General features: G+C 43.9%; 1 protein-coding gene across 7 annotated transcripts in view; it reads left to right on the top strand.

Moving 5' to 3' along the window:
- Foxp1 (forkhead box P1) overlaps nucleotides 1-26,713 on the top strand; it is a 395,763-nt gene that overhangs the window by 323,498 nt on the left and 45,552 nt on the right. For all 7 annotated transcript variants that reach the window (XM_037204353.1, XM_037204351.1, XM_037204352.1 and 4 more), the window contains one exon: nucleotides 19,030-19,134. In XM_037204353.1, the coding sequence (XP_037060248.1) occupies nucleotides 19,030-19,134 (105 nt within the window). The remainder of the gene's footprint in view (nucleotides 1-19,029; nucleotides 19,135-26,713) is intronic.

The following is a 26,713-nucleotide window of genomic DNA, read 5'->3' as shown; positions in this document are numbered from 1 at the left end:
CACAGATGCCCATTCAAGTATCAGAGTCAGCTTCAACTGGTGGGAAATGTCACAGTTATTCCCATAGTTGTTTAACACCCTAGCCATGTCCCTAAAACTAGTGGCTTGTCACTCTAGTTCAGGCTAACAGACATGGCATTAGGCAGCCTGGTCCCACCCATTCCCTGTCCTCAGGAGTTACTAAGAGACCTTGATTTGTGGCCCATGTCTTGGCTCTGTGGTCAGAGGCAAGTGGCGCTCTTTCAAGGTTTCCTGTCTTTCTATTCTTTGGGAAATCAGAACGCGGCAGGCGATGGCGACGATACACAGTTAATGCCTCTGTAAATGTTCCTGTACGTGAAAGTCCATGCCTGATAGATTTAGTACAAGTCTTGATCCTGATTTTTCCTTTCTTAATCCTCACAGTAATTGCATTGTCTCCTTTGCGCCGGTGTTGCATCCAGACCCCAACAGATGTTGAAACTTGCAGAAGTTAGGTAGTAGCTGGTGACCACTTAGGGGACTAGATTAGATCTCAGCTCTTCCTGACCCTCACCTGCTTAGTTGCCAGGGTACAGCTCATCTGAGCTGCTATAACTCAAAGTTGGATGTTTGATTGGTCAAATTCAGAGATCAAGACTAGGGAGCCGAAACCTAGTCTGGTTTCCCAGCCTGTCTGTCTGTACTGCTAGAATTGGAAAGAATTCCAAAGAACTTCCATGGCATCTGTTGTCTCCACCACTTCCCTGCCATGTTTTCCAAGAAGGGAGTGAAGAGGTGGAAAGGGAATGGAGACAGTGGAGTGAGCGGGAAGACCACTCTGATCTCCTGAAAGGTGAGGGACGAGTGGCCATGGAGAGCTGAGAGGGCTCCAGATGATGGCTGTGTGGTGACCCTCCTGCTCTAAAGCCAGCCCCCATTCCCCTCCCCAGCAGGAAAGTAACCTGCTGGGGACAGAAAGGTTCTTGCCTAGATCAGATAGGAGCACCCTGGGGCTCAGCAGCATCCTGGATCCCAAGCATCTGCTGTGTGCATGGCAGCCATCATACTCTGAGAAGCAGGGTTTATATCTTGGTTTCATTGCTCCTAAATGATCCTTCTGGGTCTCTTTAGAAGAAGGAGAGAAAATTCTTCCAGGGCATGGTGCCTCATCACTTCCCATCATCCACATGTGCAGGGAGGGCACAGATAGAAAAACTTGACAATGTTACAGTGCCATAAGGGAAAGGTTTATAGATTTTCCTTGACTGTTCACTTTGTGGAGTGATTAAAAGAAAGAAAGAAAGAAAAAAAAAAACACCCCAGCAATCATTCTCTAACAGCTGTTGTATGCTACCCCAATAAAGTGCCTTTTACCATAACATGGCATCATTAGACTCCATAAATCTTACCCTGTTTATTGTGCTTAACTGACAAACGCTTTCCAATAAAATGACATCATTGGCGTGAGGAGTTATGTTCATTTTATAAGTTTATAAGTTTAAACTGAGCTGATTTTAATTTTTCCCTTTGAATGTTTGATGGTACGGATCCCCAACTGTGTCTAACCTGCCATGTTTTCCACCCCAAATAATATTTGAGGCCTCATACTCTTTGATCTTCTGGATATCCTCTTTTGATGCAGGACCTTTGTCAAGCGGGATCTATCACACAATCCCTGGGTGGGCACCTGTTCCCTCCCCCCTCCCCCCCCCGAAAACATGTATTTGCGTTCTAATACTGATGACACACGAAAGGTGTAAAGAAAGTGTGGGGCCAGAGAAGAGTGAGAGCCGGGCTTGCCGGACCCCGGTGGTGCTGTGCTTTTACTCCTTACCTGTATACGGTTCATGCTGAACCTCACACTTTTACTGCTTGGATTAGAAGAAGAGAAATGCCCCCCACCCCCCAGTGGGCATTAGAACCATCCAGAGGAGAAAGGGGAGCTTAGAGTCTCCACCTAAGCAATCCCATGATGTGGCTAAGTCCCAATGTCACCCTATTTTCATATAAATGGCAAGTTCCCATGTTCCGAAGTCAACAAGAGGGCCAGTGCTAGGAACGTAACTGGAAGCCACATTGCCGTCAGTTCAAGATTGATGAAAATGCTCTTCTGCACTGTTCCTGGGCTGTTCTTCGTAGTGTTTGGTTTTTTTGCATCTGTCTTCCCCCAACTCTGGCTCTGTGGGCCTTTGTAGGGGAGATACCCCTCTTGCAAGCTGGCTCACTGGGGTGATTCACACGAGTGCGTTACATATGTACAGCATGCCTGAAGTCCTTTATTCTACCCCCTTTTGTGATCAGTCAAGGCCCAAGTATATTATAGAGTGTAGTCTCCTCATTAAAACAATAGCGGGGACTCACAAAGGGAAATTGTTAATATGTGTTCCAGCCTGTCACTTCTGCCTGTGTGAATACAGAAGATAACCGCTCCTTTGGGAAACTACTTCGGGAATTGAGCAACACATCCGCTAGCCAGAGAATTCTCCTAACTGCAATTTTCCTTTTTGTGTGTACTCAGAAATAGCATCCTTATGGGCTGCTCGGTGCCACTGCACAGACAGAGCACAATTGCCATAGCCCAGGTGGCGTTAATATGGGACAATCCCCCGGGCACATGTCGCCAAGAGTTGTACAGCTTGTTCAGTGTCTTCATCCATATGGCAATCTGTCCCATTCACAGAAAGGCATCAGGGCTGTGCCGGGTGGGGACCGTGGTCAATGTAGTGTGAAGAGTCAGCTTCCGTTCATGGCAGCCTCCCTCGTATGGCGTATTTAATTGTAGATCAGCAAGCCCACATGACACGCACGCACGCACGCACTCTCGTGTGTTCTCTTCACAGACACACACACTTGTTTCTTTATTCCCCAGGTTCAGGAGCACATGGTTAAGTAAGATTCTAGTGTGCTGAACACCCATGATGAATAGGAAGTCAGTTAAAATCCCACACAGAGACCTCTCTGGGCTCTTGTGCAGGAGTAGCCCAGCTTAAACACTGTATGCTTGTACTCAAATTCTTTCAGACACTGAAACTCTTCTCTTGTTCTCTTTTTCTTTCTCTCTTACAAATACTAAATGTTTTCTTGTCCAGTTTGAATTGTTGGGTTAAATAATTTGGTTTCTAAGTCTTGCAGAAAAAAAAAAAAGGAAAAGGAAAGAAGGGGATAAAACCAGCCTTAGAATAGTGAGAGTACCCCACGGTCCCCCTGGCAGGGGAGATCTGCAGAGAATGGGGACCCTCCCAGCCTCAGAGGCGAAAGGAAGGATGTTTTTAAGGACACTCCGGTTGGTTCACCAGAAGGCACTTGGGCCCCACTTAGCTACTGGCCCCACACCATGTTCTGCTTTTGTGTAACTATTTGTGTTCTTGTTTGGTAAACAGACCCCATAGCAACTGGAGGCTGTGGCGTGCTCTACCTGTAAGACTCCCTAAACAAACAGACTCATGACCTTCAACTCACAGGCCTTTTATAGTCCTCAAGGGAAGCTGTCTCCATGCAGGCTGATCTCTTCTCTGCCTTCCCTCCCTTTCCTTTTAAAAACATACTCCAAAGACTATCTTTGAGGGATCTCTTGTGCAGTATGTGTTTTCCACGTTGGCTGTGAATATTGAAAGAGCTTGAGAGCCTGTGATGGCGGCCAGAAGGAGAAAGATCCCTAAAGTGTGTGTGTGTGGGGGGGGGGGGTGATGAAGTATGCCGTGTGTGCTTTCAAAGAGGTGGGCTGAGTTATCTGGCACAATTCAAGGTCACTGTATATCCATGTCTGTGGTACTATCTCTCCCTTTGTATCTGAACCATCCATGGGAACATTCTGGTGCATATGAGCCCCTATATTCAACTCACATTTCTCCGTATGAGTCATAGCGATGACAAGAATGAGACGTCTCGTGTTAAAGATCAGTGTGAGAAATAAATGGCAGTTTACTTTAATTAGAAAAAAATTGACACCAAGAGCTGGGATAATCCAGTGGCGTTTGAATAAATTAGAGGATGGTACAGCCTGGAATAAAAAGAAACTTAACAAGGACAAATGGGAACTTGTCCAGAGTTCAGCAAAAAATGTGTTTCTAAGTGGGACACCAGTCAGAGGGACAGGACTAACGTATCTACTCAACCAAACTTGCCCGGTGGCAGCCACGTACCAGGTGTGTAAGCTCCAAGAGTTGCAGCTGGGCAGCTTCAAAGTTTTTCCCCAGCGAGCTCACACTGCAGTAGAAGAGAAATCGAGAAAACGTACCCTGCCCTAATGAAAAGACAGTTCAGTGCGCCAGGAAGGCCCAGGAAGGAGCTAGGTGTTACCACGTGGGCTTAAGGATAAATGGGTAAGGCAGAGCTGGTGAGTGATCTCTGAACAGGTCAGGGAGTAGTTCTCTCACCCCAGGGCACAGCAGAAGCAAAAGTCCAGAGTCAGAGGGAAAAGGAGAGCATTCGCTGTCAGGCAACCTCCCCTGGCTTGCTTAGGTCAGGGTCTCACATGGGCACTAAGGCAAAGCTGCATAAAGCAGGTTAATTCCTCCTGCTGGGCCCCCGTTTTCCACCTCTGGAGTTAGTGTAATGTGTCATAGCAAGCCTGGCTAGTAGATTAAACCACGACAACCAAAGAACTTACAAATGTTCTAGTTGCCTGCATACTGTACTTCCCCCCTCAATGCTCACTGCTGCTATTACTATTGACTATATCTATCAACAAATTCAAAACACATTTGTTTTGTACCAGTTGTAGTTTCTGGGTATTAAAAGATGACCGTGCGTGATACAGTTCTTCCCAGTCAGGAGCTCAGTTGAACCAGAGAGACAAATGTGGAGACGGACACGTGTGACAGAAGCATACAGCTAAGTCTAACACAGTATATGATCTGCTAAAAATAAAAATGGCTGCTCTCAGGATACCAGAGTGCAGTTATCCCCTGCACACACGGGCCTCCTGTGAGGGTTTTAAATGCACTGGGGGGGGGGGGGGGAGAGTTCAGCTGTCTCGCCTAATGTCATCCCTTGTTGCCCATCACAACCAGCCTGGCACTTAGTAGGTGCTCAGTCCACTGCAGGGACTGAGTGTGATATGGTGAAGAAAGTGGACCAGTGGGATGTTGATGGGCATGAACCTATTAAGAGCCCTTCAGTATTCCCCACCTTTTGTCGTCCCACGTCTTGCCTGCACCTGGGTGGCCTGTGGCGTTATCTGCAGAGGTTTCGAACACGTAGAGCAGTTGGCTTTCTGCTAAGCATAGATTTTAAGCTTAAAGAAACATGCACCAGAAACACCTGCAGGGCTGGCTGAGCTGCAGGTATTGTTGATTCAGGAAGTGAAGGTGGGGGTCTAAAAGTTGGGGTCTTCATCAACCATGCTCTGAGAACCAGTTGTTACCTGTGTGCTATGCCATCCTTCCACTGTGTGAGGGTCCTTGCTGATGTCCTTCCACTGTTAAGAAGGAGAGAGAATCAGTGTGAAGTGTGGTAACTAGAACAAAATCTAGGTTTCACTGTCAAGACTCATCATTCCAGAGACAGAAGTCCTCAAGGCTGTGGCCCAGCACAAAGGATCCTGGTGTTGGCCTTTGTGCTGTCTCTAATTGCTCTCTGGTTTTGTCTATAAACTTCTTTATTTTGGTGCTTATGTACTTCCCTGATTCTGCTCCCAGCTGAGCTCCTACAGATGCTTTAAGGCCCGGACCACATATCCCAACACCTGGTGTCAGAGTCCTGTTCAGTCCATTCTCCCCTGCTGGGGATTCTGGAAAGAGTGTCGACTGTTCATTCACATCCCATGCCACTGTGACTCTTCACCATCCGTTTAAAAAAAGGAAAACAACTTAATATTTTCCTCCTAGTAAATGGGTTGTGAATCAGGGATGCACATATTCTAATATACTACCCATGCTAAAATATCAGAGGCTGAGAGAATGAGATACATGTATGCATATACGCATATAAAAATTGTGTTCGCACATGCTTTAGACATTTCAGTGGTATCTTATTCATTTGGGAACTGCATGCACCCTGATGTGGGAATTCTGCACTGTGGTGCTGGCCCAGTGAACATTAATGACCTATGTTCTGCAAGGAAAAAATAATCAATATAAGTAGTGTGTATTTCTGAGGAAACACAAGAAGAGGCTGATGGTTTTGAGCCAATGGCAATGTGTCTCAAACTCGCCTGTCCCTTCCTCTCCTGTCTCCTCATCCAGCTGCTCATGCGCGATTCCTCCACCTCTGGAGAAGGAGGTAACCCTTGAAAGTCTTGTCTTGATTGACACTTGAAGCTGTGGTGTTGGAATTTGCAGCTGTGCTCTTTGGGGTTCTGGGTGTTACACGTTGGCTCCTCTAACATATGGCCAAGGTTCCACAGTGACCTTGTGACTCACCAGTGCAAACACACAGAATGAGATGCCAGCCTAGTGGCGTTAATAACTTTTGGATTAGTGGCCCCTGTGTCTGTATTGACACAGTTGCTCACAGCGCTCCTCGGAAAGCTTTCTGTTTTCTTAATGAGATGCTGGTGTTAATACGGCCAATGGTATAGAGTCTTATTTCAAACTCTAAACAGGCCTTGCTGGTGTCCAGAACAAAGGCTGGACCTTGGCCACCTCTTACTCTTTACCTCTGTTTGTTCTATCACTCATCACCTTGCAAATACAGGTGTTCTGCCTCCGTCACTACCCACCCAGTGTGCTGCACTGAGATCTGAGGGCCCTAGCCAACCTTGAGTTCTGTGGTGCTCATTCTGCCCCCAGCTCCATTGTCCTGCTGTGCCCCACACTCGGATGACTAGGAACACAGATACCAAGTTCCTCTCATTGTGGCTCAGAAAAGAGGGTCAGTTAATATTGGCAATCTGATCCGTGATGGAGGTTAACTGCCAATCAGACCTCCAGGCAGGCACTCAGCCTCCAGTGCTTATCAGCCATTGGCCAGCCACATAGCTAGCCTACATGAGATGTCCCCACCTCTGCAGTGACCAGCTCTGCTTAAGAGCACTGGACACAGCGGTCTGTGGAGTGGAAGCCCCTGTGAGTCTTGTCTAGTACAGGCAGGATGCCTAGAGGGTTCTTCTTCAATAGAAATCAAGCATGAAATGTGTCTTCAGAGCTTTGCTGTTGTGCTGGTATCAGCATAGAAAAGCTAGATGGCTAGATCCCACACTGCCCTCCTGGGGGCTTCAGCTGGTGACCCTTGAGTCCTGTAAACAGGTGCCTCTCTGTTGTGGGGACTGGTCTATCTACTTGGGGGAATATTTGTGGTGTTCTCTTTAAAGCAAGCCACATTTAAAGTTTAAGTTGAACGCATCTCATCCTCTAAAGTGGCCCCTGTGAAGTCATCTGATTCACATTACACTATGTCTGTGTGTCTCCTTGCACATGTCTGTTCCATCCGGCTTCATGAGCACACACACCTTTGAGTAAGGCGTGATTGTCACGTGTGGGCATTTCGGTAGGACTTTCTCATGGTAAAGGAAAGGACCTTGGCTCTGTGTGTGCTCTGCCCAGTGCTTCTAAATCCAGCTTGCATGGTACTCGTGTTTTCTGAGAAAAATCTAGAATGTGTGCTTGCCCTCCTCTATCTCCTTTATCTCCCCTTCCGATTCTTTTACCTCCGGGTTCAGGGGTAGAAAACAGGCTGAGAAGATACCCGAAGCAGATCTAGAGTTTGGATCTGCAGTTTTGAGATGCTGCCCAGTTTGTTGATTCAACTGTGTGTGCTGGAATATTGTTGCTCAGTGTGATACTTGGCAAGCGTAACTCAGCAGCCAAGTGGCCCACCAGGTCCCTCGTGGTTTAACTCAGCGATTGGTAAACAGAGCAGAGAATGACCTGTCGTTGGCCTTTCCTGTTATATGTTTGTATGTATCTCAAAAACGGCAGGAGCCTTACATGTAATTCGTGTGTTATAGGGGCCCAATGAGCCTTTTTAGGAGTCTGTTGTTGTTAAATGGTGAGGCTGCCCGGTGCCGCCATATTGCTTGTTTCTATATCTCAGCCTTGCAATTTCAAACCACATTCGACAGAAGTCGTCTTATGTGCAACCTTTAGCCCAGCCTTTCTGAGGTCAGCCACGGAAAAAGGGGACTCTTAAGGGTCCTAGATTTAAACATTTGAATGGCCCAGCCACGCCAGTGACTCCAGGAACTTATTAGATATGGAGACTCCTGGGCCCTTCTCTTAGACTTCTGGGTCAGAATCTGCACAGGAAGGTGTTGAGGGTCCTGAGCCCTCCACATAGTTGTTCTAAGCCTGGTCAGTTTTCCTGAGGTCATTCTCCTGGTGTGTTGAATTTTGGGTATTTATGTATGTACCTGTTAGTGCTTCTTTTAAAAAAAATTAACCTTTATTTTTATTTTATGTGTATGGGTGTTTTGCCTACATTATGTCTGTGCGCCATGTGGGTACAGGGCCCACAGAGGCCAGAAGAGGGCCTTGGATTCCTTAGGACTGAAGCTACAGTCAGTTGTGGGTACTAGGAATCGAACCAGGGTCCTCTGGAAGAGCAACCAGTGGTCTTAACTACTGAGCCATTTTTCCAGTCCCACTATTACTGCTTCTTACCTAATATTTTATTTAACAGATTTCATAAAATGTTAGGACTGAGCAGTCACAATGCTAACACATTCATCACATTTTCCTCTGGTCTAGATAATCAGAAACACATGAATAGAAAGTGGGAGTATTTGTGTACTATTCAGACCCATCCTGCCCACCAGGAGTGGGCCAGTCCCTGAGACCACTGCGCGAAGAGCGAGCCTGGTTTTATCAGAATATTATACAGTCAAAGCAAGCAGCAGGCGCTGGAGAGACGGCCCAGCAGTTAAGAGCACTGGCTGCTTTTCCAGAGGATCTGGGTTCAGTTCCTGACACCCACATGGCAGCTCACAGCTGCCTGTAATTCCAGTTCCAGGGGATCTAACACCTTCAGACCAATGTACATAAAATAAAGTTAAATAAATGTTTTCCTTAAAACCAAAATCAAGTAGCAAAACCAACCGGGACAGACCAACGTTGTTAAGGTGGTCAGCTCACCTCCTCTCAAGGCACAATACTGAGAGCAGATGTGCACAGTAACCTCCATTATGGTTTAGAAGCACAGGCCGCACTCAGTAGACTAATCTGTAGTCGTTCCAGTTGCAAGTCATCCTGGTGAATATCATATCACAAAGGGATGTGAAATCCTCTGATTAAACATGATTTAAAAAGCATGAGAACGTTGAGATGACGAGTTTTCTGGGAAGGAGAGTCTAGGATTCCTCTGTGAGAGAGAAGCCTGTGGGTTTGTTCTGGCGGGTAGATGACCGGTCTTTCTTCACTCTTGGTACGTGGGTTAGTAAGCTGTGGTGAAAGAACCCTTTCTGTCTGTGGCAGAATCTCAGACTAAGGAACTGATGAATAGCAATCAAGTAACCAGGAGTGAGAAGGGGCAGTTCAGGCTCTAAGTGTGACGTCTTCCTTGTGTGCAAATACTTAGTGGGAAATAAGAAGCCTATCTCCTTCTACAAGTGTCTCGATGACACTAAAAGGTCCTTTATACAGAGTTGCTGGTAGTACTGCTCCGGGCTGGAGTCTTGGTCTTCTTGCTCCCACATCTCATTTGCTCTTCCTTAGGCAGGTCACAGACCTTTCCCCTACTACAGAATAAAACTGGAGAAAACGGACCTGACTGTGGTTGGACCTCTAGCCAATTTTGCGGAGACAGAACACAGTATAAAAACATTCCAAAGCTAGGGAGGTAGTGTGAGTAAGAGCGCTTGCTGCACAGCATGAGTATCTGAGTTCAAATCCCCAGTGCCCACTTAAAAAGCTAGACATGACTACATTTTCATCTGTAACCCTCACAGTGGGATGCAGAAACAGGAGGCTTTTGGACTCTGGCCTAGTTGTCTTCAGTCTCCATGTAATAAGACTGAGAGTATTATCTCCACCCAAAGGCCTCTTCTGCCCTTTATGCAGACAGGTTCATGTAACTGCATATACAAGTGTGCATATATACCACACATATGGATATAGACAGGAACACACATGAAAAACAAAACATTCCAAGAATAAAACCTTGACTGTAAAGTGGGACAGAGTATTTAAGGAATCATCTACAATTGTGAGTCTGCAGGTCATGTGTGATCGAGGTCCAAGGCCACCCCATCTAGTTTGGTGCCACTTTGAGTGTGTTTGATTCAGGTTGATGTCCTGTATGCTTCACAAACTTGACACTGCCTTCAGAAAGCGCAGACTTAAAACTGAAGTCTCAGTGTCCTTTGATACAGTGTCCTCATTAGAAATCTCTCAATTAAAATTTTTCCCTCCGATTCCCACCTAAGCACCTCCTAAAGTGGTGCTCATCTCATTGGCTAGATAACATAGCGGGAAAGCAGTGGGTGAGGACTGTACAAAGGGGGGGGGGAGGAAAGAAGAGGTAGGAAGCTTTTCTTTCTTTCATTCCTTGTTTCTTACTTGCCCTTTTTTTTTTTTTTTTTTTTTTAAGTTAACATTGAAGAATGGCATGAATCAGTGGAAAAGCTTAAAAGAGCCCTGGCTTCCATTGACACTTGTCATTCTTATGACCGTGGGCTGATGATAATGGAAGGGGCTTTTCATTACTGTAATCGACAGTCCTGGAACTGTGTATCAAGGGAACAGCTTTCTGGACACCAGAAGCATCTCATTTAGTGTTTGGTCTGCCAGTGAGCAGAACCTTCCCATCCAGAGTCACGTGCAGTACACATGAGAGGACAGGATTCTGTGGCGACTGCGTTATTGTGTGCACATGAAGAAAGCTGGACACATGGACAGGAGGCCAAGGAATTGGGAAGACAATAGACGGGGAGAGACTTGGACAGTCAGGAGTCTCAGGGTGCTTTTGGAAAAAGGGGCCTCCATTTTTACCATCCTGGCTGCATCTCTCAGAGCCAGAGTTCCATAAACATAGGCCATCTTCTGGTTCACTCGGTGGAAGTTCGAATACTTGGTTGAGACAAAGAAAGTGGCCCCTTGGGGATAGGAGAGAGTCAGTAAAAGGGGGTGGGCAAGGGTGGGCAAGGGTCCGTGTGGTTGCAGCAGGCAGGGGATGGATGAGAGGGTGGTAGCCAGCTCCTGCTCCACAGCAGCAGTGAAGTTGACATAGCACCTTCCTAGAAGGCATCGGTCACATGGCATTCATTCCTTTAATCAGCGTCCATTAAGCATGAAATCCTGGTGGCTGGTTGGTGACAAGATGTTCCACATGGATGTACTTTAGGTGGTGTCTTTGGTGGAATTTTGGTGGAAGTTTTAGCACAGGCAGGGTGGTCCCTTCTGCTTTTTAAAGAGAAAATAGAGAGGGAGAACAGAGAAGCCATTAGCACAGCGGTCGTGATAAATGGAGACTTAATTGACTGAGCTCCTGGCTCTCCCTGGGTAGAAATAGTGTCTGTTCCCCAAAAGTGTATGTCCACTCCATTTCCATGTCAGAGACATCCGCAGCACATTCTGGAAGGATTTTTTGGCCCATGAAAGAAGAGCGTCTGGGAACATTCTCCTGTAGGCTTTCCTTCTCCATGATGTCCAGCTGCTAGGCTTTATTTTAATGAAAAATTTATTATTTCTGTCCCCACTCACCAAACCCCAGAAGTTATCTTACCATTGAGTTTCATTTTGGAAGTTGTTTTATGATTTTTAGAGATCTTTTTTGAACACCAAATGGCATAAATGAAACACATGGCGAAAAGGGGTATGGAGTAGGTGGAGTTAAAAACCCAGTCCTGATGTTCCCCTTGCGCTCAGTTGACCTTCAATAAAGGTGCAGACCATTCAAATGGAAACGCGGTATTCTTTTCATCAGATTGTGCTAGGGTGACATTCAGAAGAAAAGAATTGAACCCTTGCCATGTATCATATGCAGAGTTGATGGAGAGTGGATCACAGACCACGAGAGAGGGAAATCTATAAAACTCTCAGACGCCAACATCTTCTCTGCCTTCAATTAGGTGACCGTCTCTTGAATGTTTCCACAAACGTGAAAGGAAACAACATAAAAATGTATAAATTAGACTTTATCAATTAAAATTTTTTTGTGCTTTAATGGTACACCATCAAGAAAGTAGGAGACAGCTCAAATGCGTGTAAATATTTGTAATTACAGCTGGTGAGATGTTTGTATCCAGAAAAAAAAAAAAAAAGGCAGCAATGGAACAATACAGGTAAACATAGGCAAAGGATTGGAGGAGGCATTTCTGTAAGGAAGCTGAGCAAATGGCCATCAGCTAATGAAAACACCTTTAGCCGTGTTAATTGTTAGGCAGGTGGAAATTGAAGAAAAAAAAAGAAATCATCAAGCATCACGTTCCTTCCACACAGGCTGGCGAGCAAATGACAGAACTACAATAGCAAGTGGGGAGAATGTGGGGAGGTTGTGGGGAGAACGTGGGGAGGTTGTGGGGAGAACGTGGGGAGGTTGTGGGGAGGCTACCTCCCTCGATGCGCAGGTGCTTGTGGGGATGTAAAGTAGTGCGGGAACCTTGGAATGCATTACCACGTGACCAGTATGCATAGCATCCTTAGAACTCAGGACTTGGGAGACAGAGAAAGAGGATGGTAATTCAAGCCCAGCCAAATAAATAAGTAAATAAATACAGAGAAATATGTAATTAAATAAAATTAAAGTTACTATACAGACCAACAGTTTTTATTTCTAAATATATATTCTAGTGGGTTGATTATTTTTTAATTGGCCTGTTTGTTTGAGAGAGAGAGAGAGAGAGAGAGAGAGAGAGAGAGAGAGAGAGAGAAAGACAATGAATTGGATGAGTGAGGAGGAGATGGGAAGAGGAAAACCATGATCAAAATATGAAAAGAAATTATTTTAAATTTTAAAAAAAGTGGAGAGGGTACAAAATGATTCTCAGAGCCTGAGGACCAGAATGCCTGTTGTGAGACAGTGTCTTCTAGAAATCTCAATAGTATAGTTACCTAAACAAGACCTATATAATGACAACATGGCTGACATGCCAACATGGAGGAGGGAAATTTCACAAGACCCTACCCTGAGATGAAGAGCTAAATGGCTGCTGAGAGAATCAGTCTTCTCCTGGGATGATCCCCCTGATAGCTTATCCAATCCCAAGTGGTCACCTCAAATAAACACATGTAAGAGTCATTCTAAATGGACTCAGGAGACATATCTATGTGTATATGTATGTAACAGTAATAATTAAAGAAGAACAGGTTATGAATTTGGAAGGGATTTGGGAGTCTATTGAAGGAGAGAGAGGGAGGGTAGAGATTATGTAAATGTAATAAAATCATATATACAATTCTGAGAAAAATTAATTTAAAAACCTTGAAAACAAAACACATTTAAACAGGTACATAAGGGCTGGAGAGATGGCTCAGCCGTTAAAGGCTAGGCTCACAACCAAAAATATAAACAGGTACATAAATTGACCTATTCAGAGCAGCAGTGTTCATAGGTGCCAACATGTGAAACAGCTCAAATTGTTCATTAAGAAATCACTGGATTAAAAAAAAAATGTGCTGCATAAATATAGTGGAATAGTGTTTAGCCATAAAAAGCTGCAATTTGGATGTGTTAGCCTCTAAAACATGCTAAGTGAAAGAAGCCATACACCAGTGAGCACATACTGTATAATGGTGTTTATATAAAATGTACAGAACAGGCAAATGTCTGGAGCCCGGGAGTAGATAAGTGATCAATGAGGGATGGGGGCGCTGCAGGCAGGGAGGGGGTAGGGAGTGCCTGCTGCTAGGTATAGAATTTCTGTAGGAACACTACGAGTGTTCTTAAATGAGACTTGAGTTCTATAGCTCCAAATGTACACAAAATAATTGATTTCACATTCCAAGTGAGTCAACTCTTCAGCATATGACATATAATTCTATGGACCACCACCAACAAATTATTATTTTGAGCAGTTGCAAAAAGATTAACATAGCTTTCCATGACTTAGTTTATCGTGTACATGCCCATGAACTACAGTACAGTTTGTAATTTTGGTGTGATAGTTAGGTAGGGAGAAGGGGTGTAACCCAGTAGACAACCCGAAGACTCATCATGACACAAACTGGTCAGGGGTGACTGTGAGTTGGCTTTTGCTACAAATGATTCAAGTTAAAAAGACAAAGTAGGCAAATTTGGGATGGGACAAAAAAAAAATGAACTTGGGGGAGACTCAGAAGACATGTCAGTACACATGTCGCTCACATTAAGAAATGTTTCGTTGCAGCTTTTGTAGATGGCGGGATTGATTTAGATACCCAAAGCCGACATGTAAGTTAGCAGGACGTGTCTCCTTAGTCAAGAATTCCTCTTCCTTTGGTCACCACAGGGGGACCCACAGCTTAAGTGTCTGCTGAAGCCTGCAAACTGCAATCTTGAGAAGCTGTCCTTGTGGAAGGCGACAGGAATAATTCCAGTTTCCAGTTTGGGCTAGGCAATGAAACTGGGGATTGTAAAGTGAAGTCTCCAAACTTCTCCAAGAGACCTGGGGTTGTAGCTCAGGGGTAGCATGCTTGTCCAGTATGCAGAACAGGGTTCATGCTCCAGCCCTGACAGAAAAGAAAATCTTTCCTACCACCAATGTGCAAGTAAAGACTGTGGCTGGTGTATGTCAATGTCGGAAAAATAAATCGAACAGAAATAGCATAGCAAATGTCATTGGGAATGGAGGCATCACACCATAGCAAATGTAAACGCATTGATAAGTACCATGTAGTGTCAGGAGTTAGTTCATATCTATATGTAATTATACTTTCCCTGGCACGTTGACTCCTTCACATCTGAAACGCTACCACTGTTCTCGTGTTAAATTATATTTAGTTTTTATGTAGCAAGGATTATCAGAGAAGATTGAAATCAACTGGCTTTTCTGGAATGCATCTATCTGTGTTGCACATAGTCTGAATAAAATTAAGTAATACAAAGTATCTTCAGCAATATTTTCTCCTGTGGGTTTACATAATTCTGGTCTTTACCTACAAGAATAAGAGAAAGCAAATATTGAGTATATTACCACACAAAAAATGAAATAGGACAAGGTGTTTGCTGTCTGTTCATTGATAAATCTACAGAGCATTTATTGAGCACTGTATTAGATGCTCAGTATGTGGGAGTGAATGAGTGATCTCTGCCTATGGGAGTGTTCAACCTGAGAGTTTATAGAAAAACAAACTAAAATTTTATTGAACATTTGACCTGGGGCCTGGCATACTGTAGTACACACTTGTAATCCCAGAGCTTGGCAAAGGGTGGCCAGAGGATCAGGAACTCAAGGTTATTCTTGACAACATGGAGTTCAGAGCCACCTGGGCTAAGAAAGAAAGGAGAGAGGGGCAGGAGAACAGGAAAGGAAAGGGAAACCAAGAAAGAAAAAGAAAAGGAACACTTGCTCCAAACTTCTGGACATTTCATTTTGGGTAAATATGTATTTCATCTTGTGTAAATATGTTCGAGCATCTTAAAAGCAGACGTGATGAGCATTTCTCGCAGAGACTGATGGTCCACTCTGTCTCACGGTCGGTCTGTGTCATGATGAGTCTTCGGTTTGCCTCCCACCATCAGATGCTCTGAGTTTTGTTTGCCCACTGTCTTTCAACCTGTTCCTGGAGCTCTAATTAACTGAAGTTGATGAGTTTGTGTTTGCTTTCTTGGCTCTTTTGTCAGAAGCCAGAAAGCAGTGGAAATCTAATATTCCTTCTTCCATTCTTTTGATGAAACGTCAAAGGTCCAATACAGAGATGTGGCAGGGGATGCATGGTGGAGGTGTGTGCAGAATGACCCAAAGGTCAGAAGCCAGCCTCAGCCATGCACCATGGTGGGTGTGCGGCTTGACTATGGCAGCAGAGCCAGTGGCCGACTGCCAGTGCAGTCTTGAGTGGTACTTGGTATTGTTCCTAGTGTGCACATGACTGCACGCAATTGTTCACAATTGCGTGTCAGCAGTCAAGGTATAAAAAGTTGTCAGAAATACTCAAGTTTCCCTAATTCCCAATACATCTCTCCTAGTGTTGAGTTGTTGGTGTCTGAAGATTTGCAGTAGTCCCATCAGGGTACCACTGCCAACCCCTTCTCCCATCCGAACTTAAGTATTTTCTTCAGACAATGGAATATTTCAGTGTGTTCAGTTACACAGTCCATATGGAAAGCTGGTGACAGCATTTGTTGCCACTTTACAAAACAAGAACACACCAGAAGAGAGCAGTGACACACAAGAATGTCAACAGTGATGTCTAGGTGGGGTGGGGTGACTGGATATACCATGTCAGCCAACCCAGCACCGTGTGACAATGAGAGCATGTGATCTTTCCACAATAAGGAACAGTGTTTTGAGTTAAATAAGTAACTAAATATGTGTTTCTGTGCACGGGGTTGTTGTTTGTTTAGTCTTTGGGGATCAGGACCTAAGTCATCATTTCCGTCATTTAGGTGATTCCAAGTTGGGGTAGAAATAAACACTTAGAGGGAAATAGTTTTTATTTATGAGTTCATCAGATAAACCAGGAGGACAGCAAGCATCATGGTGCATGTTGTGATGATAATTTGAGAATTCTTGACTAGACGCAATACCATTTGCAGTTCCCAACTGGTAGTAGGAGGTTTTATATTCTCAATAGACGAGGCTCCTGGCTTCTGCACTGAAGAGCACACAGCACACATACACAAAATGATGCAGGTTGGTGGGTACCATGCACTCAGCAAGAGCCGCTGATGCAGTATTCCTAGTGAAATGTAAGTCTTAGTGTCATTGGCTGGTTGGTTCTAAGTTTCTCTGAATGTGTCTTTTGGTAGAAACTGGTGTTTGCCAAGATGTTTATCCTAATAAATTTTATCTCTGACATTACTGAGAAATATAAGAAATATAACAAATCTGAGTATCCAAATTATAGGAATGGTTAAAGTTAGATGCATAAGATCCCTATCAATAGCTGAAAGTTTGGAGACTAGTTGATAACATGAGGACATTTTTAGGATATGACATGAGGACTGGAGGGATGGCTCAGAGGTTAAGAGTACTTGACTGCTCTTGTAAAGGACCCAGGTTCACTTCCCAGCACCCACATGGCTCACAACCATCTGTAACTCCAATCCCAGAGGGTCTTGGCATCCTTTCCTAACCTCTGCAGGCACCAGACACCCTCATAGTGTGTGTATGTATGTATGTATGTATGTATGTATATATATATATATATATATATATATATATACAGATAAAACATTCATACACACAAAATAAAAATTTAAAATGTTTAAAAAAGCAAAATGACATTAAATATAAAGAGTATAATTCTCCATGCTTTAATTTATCAAAAAATATGTATTTATGTCTACCTTAGGATATTTATTCTCAGTATTTATGTTTATTTATATATACGTTTATACACATGTGCATGTGTTCTGATAAAAAACTAGAATACTTCAGTTAGCTTCTCATCACATAGCTAGAGAAAATAATTAGAGGGGTAGGAATTCTCCTGAAACTATTAAGAAAAACATTTTTCATAAATTATGCTTTTGCTCTCAGAGTGTGTGAGGAGTCTGTGGTAGTGAAATAGTCTTTCAGTTCTAAGATTATCAGTGATTTGTACCTGCCCATGCACAGACTGTAAGTGAACACCTTCGTTGGGTCCAGTGGAATTGAACCCTCTGTTCTTAGAGAATACCCTCTGCCATCAGCCTCGTCCTCTAATTTGTTTCTTGTCCTCGCAAGGTAGATGGTTCTGCTACCTTTACACATTACTGTTTCTAACAGTTCATCTTTCTTTTGGTTCCCATGTTTATTTCCTTTGTGAAAGCTAGAGCACCTCATTGGTATTTTCAAGTCAGTAGATTTCCAGCAAAATAATTTTTAAAAACATAGGGGGACCTCATTGCCTTTGGGAGGTGTTGTTCTTTGGTGTGTTCACGTTGAATCTCGAAGATTTAAAGGTTTGGAATGTGCTCGCTGTGGGTGAGTTACGTTGTAAGGGAGGGGTCAGTAGCTCCAGTGGGCACCTATGGTGTAAGGACATGGTCAAGGAACTAGATGAAAAGTCATCTCATTAGGAGGATAAGATACTAGCTGCGTGCATGCATGCACTTGTGTGTGTGTGTGTGTGTGTGTGTGTGTGTGTGTGTGTGTGTGTGTATCTCTGTATCACACTAATCTCTGGAAGTTTGAACCAAGGAGAGGCAGCAGAGGAAGTTGCAGACTGAGAAGGGAGTGTGCCAAGTACAAACCCGAATGCTAGGTGTTCATTTTACATTTCTGGTAGGTGGAATCTAAGGTTATTGAAATGACCATAAAGATCATTTGTCTGAAAGATGCATGGATAGAGAAAATGTTTGAGAATATGGCTTGTCACGAGAGCCCAGCAGACCCCTCCTGCACACCACATGGCTCAGATCAAAGCATCCCCTGACTTGATCCCAGTGGCCGGATCATTACTTATCATCGATTGGAACCCCACTGGAGTGTTAACCCCTTGCTGCCCATGTTTACTCTCAAGCTTGCTGTCAGTAACTTGAGAAATACAAACTTCCCACCACCACCAGTTAATTCTAAGCTGATTATCAGTGTGGGAGATTTTGCCCTGAAAACTTATCTTTTAGTATTACGCATTATTTATTTATTGTATTTTTTGCTGGATAAAATTAATTTTTTTTTTTTAAAAAAAAGGACACTTGAATTTTGTTGAAGCAATTTTCATAGAGAGGAGGAGAGGAAGAAATATGAAACGTTCCTGTGAGGAAAATACAAGACCAGCAGATCCAGTACAGGTTTTCCAGTCATAGTGTGTACACTCAGGGAAGCATGGCAGTTTTGTAGCAGCCTTTACTGTCTGGGTACAGAGCTTTGCTTCAAACAAAGATCTGTCAAATACTTTTCACACGTGGAGGGAGGTTCTTAACATCAGGCAATTATACCTAAATGCTTTCAGAACATAATCTTCCAGCTCAGAGTTTAACTCTTGCTTTAGGAAAAACAAAAAACAAAAAACCCAGGACTAATTAGATTCCATGGGGAATGGCAATGTGAGACTCGTCACATGCTCCCTGGGCCGCGTGGACTCTCCAGGCTGTGTTTTACTCACTCCCCCCTTGTGTGTTTTCTTGCAGCTTGTCCCACGAGGAGCACCCCCACAGCCATCCTCTGTACGGACATGGCGTATGCAAGTGGCCAGGATGTGAAGCCGTTTGTGACGACTTCCCAGCCTTTCTAAAGTAAGGATTATCTGCCGTGTGTCTTCTCTGCCCCCCCCCCCCCCCCCCCGCCCGCTGTCCCTCCTGCTGTCCCTTGAGGGTCATACAGCCCTTCAGAGGGTGGCCTCTGAGTCACCATCATAGGAAGTTAGATCGTCCCTGGGTGGTTGTCCCCTAAAGGGAAGGAGACCCAAATGGAAGGCACCAACAGCAGTCAGGTTTCCAGACTAACCCAGAGGTAGAGAGAAAGCCAGTGTCCCCCTTCAGTTATTTCGGTGACTGGTCCTTTGTCGTTCAGTGGCTGGGCCCGTTCTTTGGCATGGATTCCTGAGACAGTGCCGCCATCTTGGTTTCTTACCTCTCTGTATTGGGTGGCTTCTGTTCAGGTCATTCGCCTTACCAGGAGAAGTGGGTGAATGTATGATGTAAACTCAGGCTGTCTGATCTTGAGCTGTGGTGCTGATAGTCTCTGCCCAAATGGGCTGCTCATCTTCTCCATTTGAAGTAGATGTCTGTGCCTCTCATCTCAGAATTCCCTTCCCTCACCACTGCTGTCCAGTAGTTAGAAATCTGACCTAGCTGCCCTGCATTCTTGGCATCGATTCTGCATAATATGTTGAATCCTTGACCAATGTACTGAATACAGTTGTCTTAGTGTTCTATTGCTGTGAAGAGGCACCATGACCAAGGCAACTCTTAAAAGAAAGCATTTAATTGGGGGGCTTGCTTACAGTTTTAGAAGATTAGTCCATGGTCATAATGGCAGAGAACAGGCAGGCATGGTGCTGGAGCAGTAGCTGAGACCTTTACATCCTGATCTGCAGGCAGAGAGACACCAGGCTTCATGTCTCTTTGAAACCCCAGAGCCTACCCCCAGTGACACACCTCCTCCAACAAGGCCGCATCTCCCAATATTTCTAAAGCAATTCCAAACTGGAGACCAAACACTCAAATACAGCCTATAGGGACCATTCTCATTCAAGGCTCCACCAGAGTATCACCGTCTAGTTAATATGCACCGTGTGTAGCTTCTGTGTATCAGGGCACATGATGGTTTCTCTGTGGGGAGAGCATCCTTTATGGACCAGATCTTTATGGGCCAGGTACAAATGTTGTGATGCAGCCACACCCTAAAGATACTTGTAGTATTACCTGCAGGTAGTTTTGTGTAAATATTTTACTGTTATATCAATGCATAGAAGGCTTTGAACTTATTGTAGCTTCCCAGATTGGATCCTTCAAGAGTGTTCTGTGGTCAGTGTACGTTTAGGCCATGTCCAAAAGAGCTAGTAAGTATCAACATCAAGAGCACAACGGTCGTCTCCGAGGACATTATTAGCATTTAGATAAGTGATGCTGGCTTTGTTCTCTGTGTAGCTCCTTCATGGGATCTGCTTTGTTACCACCCTATCGTTTGCCTAATGATATTTATTCAACGAGAGGAAAAAAGCTGGGCAGAACACACTTGGCAGTTCCGATTTTCCCATAGGCACCAATGCTAAGTAAATACGTTGCTGATTTCACTCTTCTAAGGATGGCTGACAAGCATCAGTCAGCATGATTTATGGTTATAAAAGCTTGAACTATAAAATTGTTGTTATCAGTTGTGTGACATGTAGCAACTCTAGGGACAGAAAATGCATCGCCAGTTCCCCACTTTGACCCACTTAAAAAAAAATTCATTAACAGTCGAAGTATTTCTAGCCTAATAATCTTCAAGTCATAGGTTCATGTGTTATGAGCTGGCAGTTAAGATATGGCTAGGCCTCAGGATCTAGAAGAGTGAATAATTCAAACCACTTCTAAAGAAAAAAGAAAAAGAAAAAGCTAAGATCATTTGAATTGAGGCCTAGATTTACCTCCCACAAACAAGACGCCTGTTCACTTCTCAGGATGTGAGGAGCCTGACTGGGAGCTGGAAACCATCTCCTCAGCCTTTGGTGTGGTTTTGCACATGGCATGACATGCTCCTGGTTCCTGTTTGCTCAGCGGAACTGGAGTGCCCGCTATCAACTTGCAATATTGCTTGCTTATTTTCTGCTGTTTGCTTATGTGCTAGTATTTTTCAGAAGACTTTGTTTGCAGGTTGTACAAGCCTGACTTGAGTTGATATAGGAAAAAGAATAAAGGCAGGGGTGAAAATGAGCCAGGAGAGACAGGAACTCCTGCAACATTGCTAGCGCCAGGCATGTCAGGATCCAAGTGGCTGACTAGGGTTCCTAGGGCTGTGGGGGTGCTGCTTTTGGGGTTCCCATCAGCTCTGTGATTTCCCTGTTGCCTTCATCCTTTGAACTTTTCTAATGGGAAACATATACAAAACATACACAGGTTTGTATGTTATGGGATTATCAGTCCCATGGTGTAAGTTTTTTTCCCCCATTCTTCTCAGAAGGGCCTTGTGCAGACTGCCATTGGTTTAGATTAAGCCCTGTGTTCTAATCTTGAGCCAAACTCCATTACATTCCCACCTCCAGAGCAAAGGGACTCATACACATGACCCATCTGGGAACAGGGCTGGGAGATGTGGTTCCAGAAAACAAAAGTGAGTCTTCCCATGGAAGAAGTCCCTGTGAACACAACTCAGGACCTCAGTTTTCCTTCCTTTACAGCACGATTTAATACTTAGAGCTTCAGGCTTATCTTTGGGGTCAGGGTCTGCCCTAATGAAGTGGAACACTTTAGTCATCTTGGGGACTTTGAGTAGCATGTCTGTGCTCAGCCCCAAAGAAAAATCCACTGGCTCTAGGAAACTCTTCTTGCAGTTCCAATGAAAGCCACATGGTTTCCTTGAACTCTGACACTGTTATCAGAGAATATTAGTTCCAGCATGTCTCTTCAAGTTGCTGGGTTGGAGGGTTCTGGAAGAATCTCCTTGACTTTACTTGTCCATCAGTCCCCCCCTCCATTTTTACAAGTTATTTTTTTAAGGTGGAAGCAAATTGACACTGGTCACTTTGTAAGAATGTATAATTCAACAACTTTTAAATATGCAACAGGCATGGTTTAAGGTATGTAATAATACATATTAGTACATATTAATTCATTTAATCCTCATAGCTACCTAGGAAAATGTCATAGTAGCATTTTGAACACACAGTTAAGGTGACAAAGGAGCAGAACATTTGAGTGATTTACCTAAGGCCACCCGGTTACTGTGAGCTCTGGTTTCAGAGTCTTGTTCACCATTGTCGCACTGTGCTACCTGGGAAAAACTATCCTTGTTTGAATTAATAAATTGCTTTCTACTTGAGGCAGTGGATGTGAAGAAAGTTCTAAAGGCAGATCAGGAATGGTGCTACTTTCTTCTAAGAGTAGCCATTTGTATAGATAAGTTACATCTCAGTCCCTTTTAGCATGTGGACTTCAGTGTATTAATAATGATCTCTTAGAAGTTACACTCCAAAGACATAGCATGGGAAGTGCCTAACCCTTCCTAAGCTCTCTATAAACACTGGCACGTCTCATCTACTTGGGTATATTTTAGTACACAGTTGCTGAGGGTGGTGTGGTGAGGGTCCATAATGGTGACATTATGGAGTGTCAATACAATAGGCTTTGTGGGCCATCAGAGTCCTGTCCCCATGTCACTCTAAAGTAGGCAGAGAGCCCTAGTGAAGAAGAAGCATGCTTGTGCCCCTCATAACAGCTGCATGTGGCCTCTGACCTTGGGTCACAGTTTTGACTCCACCCCGTATTTCCAGCATGAACAGTGCCCAGTGCCTCCTGGATTCTGTTGGCTGGGTAGCTGGGGGAATGCGTGTGGGAGAGTCTGTAATTTCCCCCGACACCCACGCTTTAAGCTCCTGGCTCTGGGGTTCTCCAGCCTCACTTTTCAGGTTGGGTGTCTGAAAGGAACATGATGCCTAGTTCCTGTTTTCCAGCCGTGTGTGGACTCCAGGTAGTAGGCGTAACTATCACAGCGGTCAGAAGTGCTTCAGGATACAGCTCCGTTAGAGAATGAGGTGTCACTGTTGGTGGCAGAGGAGACTCACAGGCCAAGGCAGAGGTGTGTTTTTCTCCTCTTGAAGAAGTGTTACGAGCTGATGGAAAATGAAAACCAGAGACCTAACATGACACCTTCACCACAGGGTTTTTGTTCCTAAGGTGAAGGCGACCACGAGTCTTTAATTTCAGAGATAAACACCACTTAAAAGAGCATGCTGTTGTTGTCTGTTCCTCCGGCCAACAGAGACCCTACCTATGTCCTGTCTCTTCCCAAAACAATTTGAAGTTTTAGTGCTGGGCTCTGTCTTCTCTCTTTCTTAAATCTCCCCACCCGGAACTGTCACGTGACTGATACTGTTGGGGTTTACTGATGGCAGCCAGTGCTCATACTTGCCATAATGCCATGCCAGCGGACATTGCTCTGATTCCTACAACGGGGAATGAAAACAAGCCCGTGGCCTTCCAAGAGGGGAAGCTGTCAGACTTCTCCATCTTTCCATTCCACTTAGTCTCTCTTTGCAGATCAGTCAGTGTTAGTTTTCACCAGAGGGACTTGGAGTAATGATTCTTCCCCATAAAGACGAAAACAAAAACAAACGGCTCCCATGATGCTTTGGGGTGTGGTACACAGCAGCCAGGAAGGTTCTCAGTCATGACCACACTCCTCATTTTCCAGTTTGAGTGTTCACTCAGATCAGCCTGCAGTTTCAGAAATGTCAGAAATACTTGGAGGGAAGTATCTCTTTTTCCCTTAAGCCCTCAGCCCCACCCATCCCATGCCTTGCTTTGGAGATAGAACCCAGGGCCTGGGCCAGCACCCTGCTAGACCCTGAGTGACACCTCCCAAATCCCAACTTAGTATTCCATATGATTTCTTCACTTTGTGTACTTGCATAGTATTCCATTTGAAAAGATTTTCCCCCCTTTTGGTTATTTTTCATATAGAAAAGCTCCATACAGACAGAAGCAAAGCAAACAAAAATACCTTTAACAAGTCAGTCAAATGTATGTAATTTATGAAAGCCAAAAAATGTCTTCTGTGGGTTTCTAATGTCAGACCTGAGAAGAACATTGAAGAGAATGTCCAGAAGGTTGAGGGCTGCAGGCAGAGCAAGATGGTTCTTTGGTAAATTGCTTAAAGAAAAAAAAAATTTTTTTCAGTGAATTTTACTTTTTAAAACTCCGAAGAGTTGCATGTGAAGGAAACTAAGTGTGCTCTGTACTGTTTTCACAAGTGTTTTTATCATGGTAACATCTTGTTTACTTTAGTTCCCTGCCTAAAACTACTTGGAACATGTTAAGAAAACATTTCAAGAAACCCTGACAAAGAGGCTTTTGTTTCGCAGCCACTGAGAGGCTGCACGCCTCACAAAGGTGTTAACTTCCAGCCCCTTAAGCACTTCCACACGAAATTCCAGCAACTGTGTTTGTGGTTTTGGAAAAACAAAGTGATGCTAAAGAAACCAGGTATATGCTAATACATGTCTGGGGAGGCCGGATATCATAAATTGTTTCGAGCCCATTTGTGGCTCTCGGGCTTGCAAGCCTGAATGTTCGGCCGTGAAATGACCTCCAGTGAGCACAGGAGCACATGCAGTCAGCACAGAGAGGGGGTAGCTGCCCTTAATTGTGGGTGTGGGTGCAGATCGAGTACCAGCCTGGCTGGTGCAGCCTCTCAAGGTCATGAGTGTGAATTTTCCCCCATCACGTCTGAGGGGAGAAGTCTTGGAAAGTAGCAAAATGAGCTTTGTATTTTCACAAACATGACTTTTCTACTTAGTGTGCTTTTTCTAGAGTTGTTTTTAAAAGAATAAAAGCTGTGTGTTCCCAAGAAGGGGAAAATGTTTTTCCCTTTAAAAAAGCAAAAACAAAAACCCCCAAACAGTTTCTTCTTTAACCTTTTTGACTTTGCTCAAGAGTTCAAGACCTTCCCTAGTACTTGAAGAGGTCAAAGTGACCTAAAGAGCACAGTGCCCTCTAGTGACATGTAGAATACCGTATAGAAAAGTTTAGACAAATTTGCCAAACAAACAGACCCATGCCACCACCACTTGACTCACAAAGAAGCAAACAATATTTGGATTCACTGTAATTTAGAAATGAAATTTAAATTTTGCTTTCTTTGAAAGCATTTGAAATATTTGTAGTGTCTACCTGGGAAGGTAATTCTGCATATAGCTGCAGATGTACAGCAGATGTATATGACCACAGATGCACTGTTTTCACAACCATAAGTTAGCTTAGTGTCTCATGTGATCACTTCCGGCATGGAATTATCAGGCCTTACTTAGAAGACGAGGATCTCTCTGTCCCATCCTTTTATTGACACCGTCTACCATATTATGGCCATGTCTAAATGGTAAAATTTATTATTAGCAGTAGTGTCACAAAAGTCTGAGACAGCGATTTTCCTTTCAATAAAAGTAGTTAAAAACCTTTTAGAAAATCCATAATTTTGATTGCTGGTACTTCATAAATGTATAACTGGTACTTTTTAGCTGTCTCTTTAGGGAAAAATGAGTTTTATCACCTGTAGTACCTGGGTTAATGAAATTGTGTGCTGGAATTTAGCCAGGATGAGAGATGAGATCATTCCAAGACACTAATATTGGCAACAGGTCTCATAAAAGTGCTAACTCTTGAGTGAAGTATCATTAGATTTTTAAAATTATTATTATTATTTTATGTAAATTGAGAGACTAAGTTGGTTGTCAGTCCTCAAGTTTCTATACTAGTGAGATCCTCATTTGGCATCACATTCAAAACCCAGTGACCTAAAAACCAGCCTTGGAGCCAAGAGCAACAGAGCAGTGTCCATCAGTGCCTTACAGAAGAATTTGCTTGCCTCAGGTTTCAACTTCAGTTCCTGTTCAGCCTTTTACAAATCACGGCTCTCAGCTCAAATTTGAAATAATGCTGCCTTTTTCCCCATGTTCCTCCCGTGTTTGATTGTTTGTGGATACTAGCTGTCCAGGAAATCCCATACTTACAGATATAAATCCAGAATGATCTTGTTTTTCCGCAGCCAGCCCAGGATGTATGAGACAGTTATGATGATTTGTTAATTTTTGTGACCCGTGTTTATTTTATGTATGCTGTATACTTTGAGGGTGGAATCAGCTGTTGAAATAGCCCGTGTCTCTCACACATGGAGAGGAAGCGCTCGAGTTTTCCTTCTTTGCTTTGCATTTGCTGGCTTTATTTTTGGAAGGATTTTTTTTTTTTTTAATCTCTTAGTGTCTGCTCTTTCCGAGCTTCTCCCACATGGTGATAAACAAGAGGTGCATTGTGCCAGAGACTTCAGCAGATCGTGTCCAGGGCGGGTCTTCAGAGATGTGTGAACAGGGTCACATTCTTTCCAAATGTGTTTTTGATCCAGAATGTGTCTTGCCTATATAATTCTGTTCTCATTTTTATGGGGACTTACATTCTCTCCAGATAATACACAAATCCTCAGGTTTCAAATGTGTGTAGGTAGAATTCTGCCTACTACAGATTTTACCAAGTTATAGTCTTTAAGAAGGAGACTCAATAATTACATCGTCTTAGGTTCTTGGGTAGTTTGGTTTTTTGTTGTTGTGTTGGTGGTGGGTTTTTTTGGTTTTGTTTTGTTTTTGCCTTTTCTCCTTTTCCTCAGGGAAAGGTAATCTGTGTT

The sequence above is a fragment of the Peromyscus leucopus genome, chromosome 3, assembly GCF_004664715.2.
Source record: "Peromyscus leucopus breed LL Stock chromosome 3, UCI_PerLeu_2.1, whole genome shotgun sequence".
Classification (NCBI taxonomy): domain Eukaryota; kingdom Metazoa; phylum Chordata; class Mammalia; order Rodentia; family Cricetidae; genus Peromyscus; species Peromyscus leucopus.
The sequence above is the reverse complement of the archived record's forward strand: the minus strand, read 5'-3'. Positions and strand labels throughout refer to the sequence as shown.